Source organism: Danaus plexippus, chromosome 26 (assembly GCF_018135715.1).
Source record: "Danaus plexippus chromosome 26, MEX_DaPlex, whole genome shotgun sequence".
In the NCBI taxonomy this organism is placed as follows: Eukaryota; Metazoa; Arthropoda; class Insecta; order Lepidoptera; family Nymphalidae; genus Danaus; species Danaus plexippus.
In genome coordinates, this window is record NC_083554.1 from 426,109 (window position 1) to 433,916 (window position 7,808).

Below are 7,808 nucleotides of genomic sequence, written 5' to 3' on the forward strand. Positions count from 1 at the left end.
AAATAGTTGTACTTTTAATCTTAACTATAAACTATGTAGTTGTACGTGTAATGTGTGTTGAGTTGCTTAGTGATTTATATTGAGGAATCTAATACACTTAATATTACTCAAATTTGCTTTCTAAAGTATTATTAAACTCGTTCACAGATTAATAACTAAACTGATAGGCACATAGCGTGCTGTTGTTACACTCAGGCCTCTTCACGCAACTCCAATTATTATAATAAATAATCTTACTTAATTTTTTAAATCATATATTTAGAGTTTGCTACAAAAATTAAATAATTTTTAAACAGAAGACATCAATATTGGAAATAACGTTTTCATTTATAAATAATAGTAGGTAATTGTACATTCAACAAAGTAAACTTCTGCCAACACGCGTCTTACCGATGCTTCAACTGTTACTCATGAACTGTTATTATATATTGTACATACAGGCTCATACGATAAGCATAACACATGGAAATGTTAACTTTCATGTGTATAACGCTGACATGAGTGATCACCGTATCTTGACATTCCTGAGGTGGCTATCTGTGGGTATCTGTGGGTGTCAGTGAGCGTCGTGTGATCTCGTCATGACGCGTGGAGCTGAATCCTCGGTTTAACAGTGACGTTCTTTACGACCCTGTTGTGGGGAATGTCTGAAATTTACGATTATGACTTATGAACTGTTTTAGTATCTTAAAACTACGGATAATTCTTAAGATAGATTTAATGCCAGTTAGGTATAAGTGGATACTTTGTGCTTATATGTTTTTTTAGGTCCATTACTTTTGAACCTAATACTTATTGTAATAAAAAGTGGCAAGACTATTATCTACATACTAGGCGAAAATTTCATAAATTTTTAACAAGAATAACAAAACTTTCATTCAACAAATAAAAGAAATCTTGAATTAGTATAAGTAAGTTTTCTGACTGTTAGGGTCGATAAGGGTTAGGCACACGATTTATCTTTCATATAATATTATAAACCTGTAAAACCAAAGGACCTGATAAAGGCGACACAAAGAGTAATTAACATAACTTCGGTGAGATTTTATTTACTTTTGTTAATAATTTAATCATAAATTTCTCTAGTCAAATTCGTTCAGTAACAAAAACTATCAAAATTTTATTATAAATAAGAAAATATATTAAGTAGGAAGACACATACATTTAAAATATTAATATTATAGAATGGTTTTAATAACCATCTTTAATGATAACTCCTTATCAGTGACAATCCACAATCGCATCCCAATAAACTATCTCAATTAAGAGACATCTTAGTTTTTATCATGAAAGGAGTCGTTAAAATCGTTCTGGCCGCGACCAAATAAATATTCAGTAATTTGATAAAAAGCTATAAAAATAGAAAATATATTGATTCGAAAATGTCGAATATTTGAATTAAATTGAATATTATTATAATAGGTCATTGACCTTTGCATGTATATAGGATGTTCATTGTAATTAGAATATTCTCTCAATATAAGAAATGGACACTACATAACGCACCGTCTGTTGTAGGTATTGCATTTGTTAACAGATAACTAACTAACTTCAATCCGAGTTACAGCTTCAGGTCACAAGTTGTGTCGGCGGTTTAATATTTTATTTACTTTTATTGATGTGTAACCGAACGGTTGAACATAATAATGTTATCCTTCCACCGGCCCTCGTCACGTCTAAATTGTTTAATAATAATAAAAATAAACACACCGTGCGTCTGTCCGTGGCAAAGAAAACAAGCAATAATTAAATTGCGTTTAAACTAATTCCAGTGGAGTGAGCTCGGTGGCCGTCAAAGGAAGTCCTAATTAAATACTCGTACATCACCGTCGAGAATCGACTCCGGTGACTATTAATGGAATTGTTACTAAGACATCTCGATCGATATTCACTCGCGAACAAAAGACGCTTTCATCTTAACTACAAAAGAAGGATTTGTTATAATCCTTGCAATATCGATTTAATGTAAAAAAAAAAATACTTCTACTCAAAACTCACATTATATCTTCGAGTTCCATACACTTATATTACTTGTTCCGTCAGTAGAGTACGTATATTATATTCACAAAGTCACAGTTTTATCACTGGCGAGTCACATTTATATTCGTGTAGTAGTAGCCGGCCCGGAGTCGCAGTTTGTCACCCTGAATGGTTCATAAATTCCCTGTCATCATCATACATATATTTCTGGAAGCGGGTATTTTTTCGTTCCGTTCCTCGTGTCGCTCGATTTCCATAAATGTTGTTCAATAATAATATATTCCGCGTCCCTTTTAGGTAAAGGGAAGTGTAGGATATTTATCGTTATCAAATGTATATATATTTTGCAGCTATCACAAAGTCTAGGGTATAAAGAAAATAGTTCGCGCTGTATATTTACAGTGTTATAATATAAAATAGTGAGTGTATAAAATGTAACATAAATATTGCATTCTCGCCATTCCCAACGGAGACGTGGAAGCAGTGCGGCGAGGACTGTCCCACGAGATGACATCTCGTATAATAGTTTAACCAACACATGTTGTAAGGTGTAATGTAATCTATGACTCTAGCTGTGCTGCTCTGTTTCATTAACAACATTGAAGTATCAAAGTTTGAGACTTCATAAGTACCGTTAACGAAACCTTTGTGTCTCTGGGTCTTTGTTACCAAAAATAAACTTTATATCAACAACTATTATAATATAAATAATCTCAGTGGATTGTCTTTACGACGAAACAATTTAATCTATTTTTATAACACTTTGCAGCGATGAAACATGTTAGTCGAAATAAAATAAACTACTATCATGAAATAAAGGCACAGCCTCGACCGCGGATCCGGACGTAATAAATAGTGTTGTTCGTCACATTAAACAATATTAACTCTATCAATGACATCACAATAAGGTGTCAAACTTTATGTTGTGCTAACGTTACTGTGGTCGGATAGTCGGACACTAGTTAACAGTACGGTGACGATTCATAGTAACTCACATTTCCTATCCACGAGCGTTCGCATTCATCGTGTAGCGACAGAAAAATAAAAATTTTAAGATAACATATTTTGCTGTTAAAATACTTCTACATATCAGGATTAACAAAAATGTTGAAATGTAATTTATGTTAAGTACATTATATGTTTTAATACCTTCCTTAAACAACGTAACATATCTGAACAATGGTGCCGTTGATGTTTGAGTCGCATTTGTTCGTGCGGTCGTTACAGAAGTCGGTCGATCTTCTGTTCGTCTTTTTTTCGCCGGTTCCTAATGGGTGCACTTGTCACAGGCCGGGACTTATTTACGAGCTGCGATATCCATCTACCGCCTCAGCGGCGCTGATACCCTGGTACATGAACCCACATAATATTGATAAACATCTTATTGGATTTCTCAATTTTACGGGGCATTTATTATATATAGATTAAAGCTGATTCGCTTTTCACTAGCTTTTTTTAATGATTTAGACGAGGTCTTTGTTATATTTTAACAAAATGTTTAGATAACATTTTATTTTCATTCTAGCGATCTCGCCGTTTTCCTTCATTGGACCGTCTCCGAGATTCCTAACGAAATGTTCTATGATAAATAATCTTTAAACATGTTGTTTTTGTTTGTATATTTGTCTAAATAAAGCTAGGCTTGAGAAAACAATCTATTTGAGATTCACAAACACATTCACAATTATTTATATGTAGGTATAAATTCACCATAGTAAAAGTATTCTAGGTATGTCTGCGGGCTTAGTATGCGAAAAACATTGCGATCGTGAGAAAATTTATATTAAGTTAATCTGCACGTAGCTTCTGCGTTCCTAGTATTCTCTACGCAGTTAAAAGATAACTCAGCGTAATCAGTTTGTGAATCTTTTAGAAAACTTGTGAAGTTGTTAGAATTTATGTGAGCTTGTTGGCTATCGTACACCGTCCTACGCATACCAAATACTAATGAGTTGGGAATAGAATTATTTTCACAATCTATTAGCTCCTGGTACTCGTTGCAATTGTTAGCTAGAACTGCTGGAGCTTTTTAAAATATGTCTCAATAATTAATTCAAATAATTTAAATAAAATCCATCAGTGGAATTGGTCCCAGAAAATTAACGAAATAAAAAATAATAATTTGAATAATAAATCACAAATCCCCGCAAAATGAAACCGAACGGAACTTAACCAGCAGCAACTATTACAGACACGTGTCGTTTCTCACAATCTGAGCGGTTCCCATTCACTGCAGTGTCGTGATCAAGTACCATTAGACGAGAGATGACGCTAATGTGCGAAATACGGGACCGTCCGATGAGGAGAGAGTTCCCGAGATTAATTACTATTACCACTTATTATAAACTAACACATCTAGTGTTTCGTACAGACGGAACTCTCATATATGGTGGTGTCATTCAATCGATGTTATCACCATGTTGTACAGGTTCATTGAAATCTTTCTTATATAATTAAATTCGAATAGTTAGATCGGCTGCTCTCCTGTTCCGGCATTTATTAACTTAGATCTGTTTGTCCTCATCATCACATTTTTTTGTGAGCCTCTTGTGTGTAATATTTAAGTGCGTGTTGCATTGTTCACATCTAGAAGGATAATTACAACCCTCTTGTCGTGGGGTCGCTCGTACACGAGGGCGAGAGAGCGGGTGACAAATTGCATTACAATTGAATCGGACGTTTTATACTCCCCCCGGCCTTTGATTGCAAACAAATGGATACCAACATTACATTTATTAGATTACTTTACAATGTGAGTTCCAAGTGCGTTGTTTCATATTGGAAAACAAACGAGTAACTTAACATAGATTTACACTCAGCCTCGTATTGAGTGATATGACGCAAAAGTCTTACAATAACACTTTAATGTTATAAAAAGATATATGCAAGGAATGTTTCTTTACAAAACAAGTGATGATTAACAGACTAACCAGCGAGGAGCTGGTAATGTTGTCAGTAAACAATGTCCACACTCCGCCTCGTCTCCGTCCCAGGGGACAACAGACGCGACGAGCTCGGTTGTTTTATATTTGATAATTAAGTCGCGTATTTATAGTTACATTCATCACTCTATTTGTGTCACTTGATGACGAAACGCAAAGAAATCTAATAAAATGTAGTTTTAATGAAACTATTTAATTTTTTTATTAATATAAAGCGACAGTTAATAACCTAGTTTGCTTATAAGAGTCAGAATCATCCCACGTCGGGACCCGTTGAGGTATGTCTCGCTTTAATATACTTATAATTCAAATGTTTAAATGACCATGTGGAACCCAACACCGATGAAAGATTACCATCTTTAAAATATCTTTTAACTGAGTTTCCTACAAATTAAGAAAATGTCTATGTAGATATCAATTAATTTTATCATCCCGATGATATTTTTTATAGTTACTATTAATGAACACGCACGTTTTGACGAATTTTTTTTACGACTCCGCCTTTATTTTTATTTGGAACAGCAGTCTCTTAATAGAGTTGCTGAGGCGTCCGCTCTGTTATATGCAGCTCTTTAAAAACATTTAATATAAGAACATTATAAAAGAAACGATTTATAGACTTCCTCGGCACTTAGTTAAGATCTAAAGCAAAAATAAAAACTTAAAGTAAAAAGTGTAATGTGGCTTTATAAACGCTCGAACAACAACGCTTCCACAATATATAGTAGAATATAAATAATAACCCTCACTGGAATATAGTTTTTATAAGAATTTTACTATTATATTAACATAAAGTCATCAACTTAGAATAATAAGACGCTCGCTCCACGCCGAGACGTGTACCCGTTTAGTTAAATTATCTTAATTGGGTCCCATTCGATTATCACGGATGTTACAAGATGTTATCGGGAGCTGTAACGTATCTGAGGCACGAGATAACATCCTCAATAGAATCTTGATTATATTCAAATGACAGTATAGGGTAATTGTTTTATTATAATTTACGGAACCGTTCGTTGTCTGTGTTGTGAGCCTACTTTATACTTGTAACGTTATTTTAACGCCAATTTTCACGACAGTTTTTAATTATAATAGTTTAATGATTTTCTTTTGTTATTTCCGTGATATATTGCATACTTTGACTACAAACTCTCCTCATTAGTTTATCTTCGATCACATAATATGTAAAATTTTGTATAATTTGACAATAAAAGATGGCATAGTAACGCTTAAACACTAAGGATCAAAAGTATTCCACCGTACGATCATTAACAATTAATTATACGTTTGTTTTGGTTTTATCTAAATTATTTATTGTATAGAAGTGACTAAACGACTGTAAAATAATATAATTAAGTAAAATAACTAAACTTTGCCATATTTTGTAAATTTTTTTTGCTTGATTTTTAAGATTTGAGTAATAATAACATACATTAGGCTTTTATTTATAGTGCAAATATTATATTCCCTATTATGTGATAACTACTGCCTGCTTTAACTCTTCTACCAGCAGTTTGAACTAAACAGCTGTTCTTTACTTCCAGGTGTTGAAGTACTGCGAGCATCTGCACGGAAAATGGTACTTCAGCGAGATACGAGCCATATTCTCCAGACGTTACTTACTACAGAGTGTCGCTATAGAGATGTTCCTAGCGAGCCGAAGTACGTACGATATATAACATTTTTGATATCACAAGTAGATTTTCATCTTTACCAGTTAAATCACATAAAATATTTAAAATTCAAGTATAATGGGTCTGAAGGTGCTTATGAAATAAATATTTAAAACTTTAACGACACAACAGTTGTTCATTACGAACAGAACAAATATTGGAAGCGTGGTATTTGTAAATTCAAGTCCAATCATTGAACCAAATATCTTTATTCGCATGTCTTTTTTAATGCTGACTGTCAATAATTATCAATACGACGCCCTTACACTCCGACCGTTTTATTCTCTAATATGTTGACAATAGAGTGAAGTGAGTATTTAATTGATCCTTATAATGAGGATAGGTTGCAGTGAAGTCTCCTACATCGTCAGATAATATGAAGTAGATGTTTCTTTGGCTCTGAATGAAAATGACCGTTTCAAAGATCTCTTCACACTAATACCATGATGTAGTGGACAGTAATAATTACGTCTATACTTTTAACTCTTCCAGCTTCCATATTCTTCGCCTTCCCCGATCAGGCCACAGTGAAGAAAGTAATTAAGGCACTTCCTCGTGTCGGCGTCGGCATCAAGTACGGCATCCCGCAGACGAGGTAAGTGAAATATTTGTATACCACGACATAGTTATATTGAATGACAGCCCATCACATATGAACAAAACCAACAAGATCTTAACATTGGCTTAGGGAGAAAACCTTCGTGATATCTAGCCGATAACGTCTTCACACATTTCACATTAATAAATATAAACAGTTTCTTTACTTACGATTTTCGTTTTTTATGTACGTCTTAGAAAACTTTATGAATAAACTAGATGGACATTAATTCGCAACTATTATGTAATTGCCAACTTTTTCTCATTTATAAAATCTCATATTTTAAAACATTGTCTCAAAATTCGGTTATATTTAATAATGTTTAGGTTATTCACTAAATAATATATACTTTTAAGAAAGATCACTTCGCGATTCTTAGTATCTCATCGTAAAGGTGACATCGTAAAGGTGACATCTGTTCTTCGAATGTAGCACTAAAAGGCTTTCAAGGAGATGTGAGTCATGAGCAGTTTGTAATAGTTTCTTTACCATGTCAAAAGATGGCGCTGTATTGCCGGGTAAAAGTTTTGAACTGAAAACTGAATGTTTAAATTCTGTTCAGTAGTTGCGAATAAAATATTTCTGAACCTTTTTATATTGCAGTTATTTTTTAAA

General features: G+C 33.5%; 1 protein-coding gene across 1 annotated transcript in view; it reads left to right on the forward strand.

Moving 5' to 3' along the window:
- The window catches only part of LOC116774284 (neurobeachin), a 217,203-nt gene that overhangs the window by 174,248 nt on the left and 35,147 nt on the right, over positions 1–7,808 (forward strand). Inside the window, 2 exon segments of the mRNA XM_061524874.1 lie at positions 6,467–6,584; positions 7,088–7,190. Of these exon segments, the coding sequence (XP_061380858.1) occupies positions 6,467–6,584; positions 7,088–7,190 (221 nt within the window).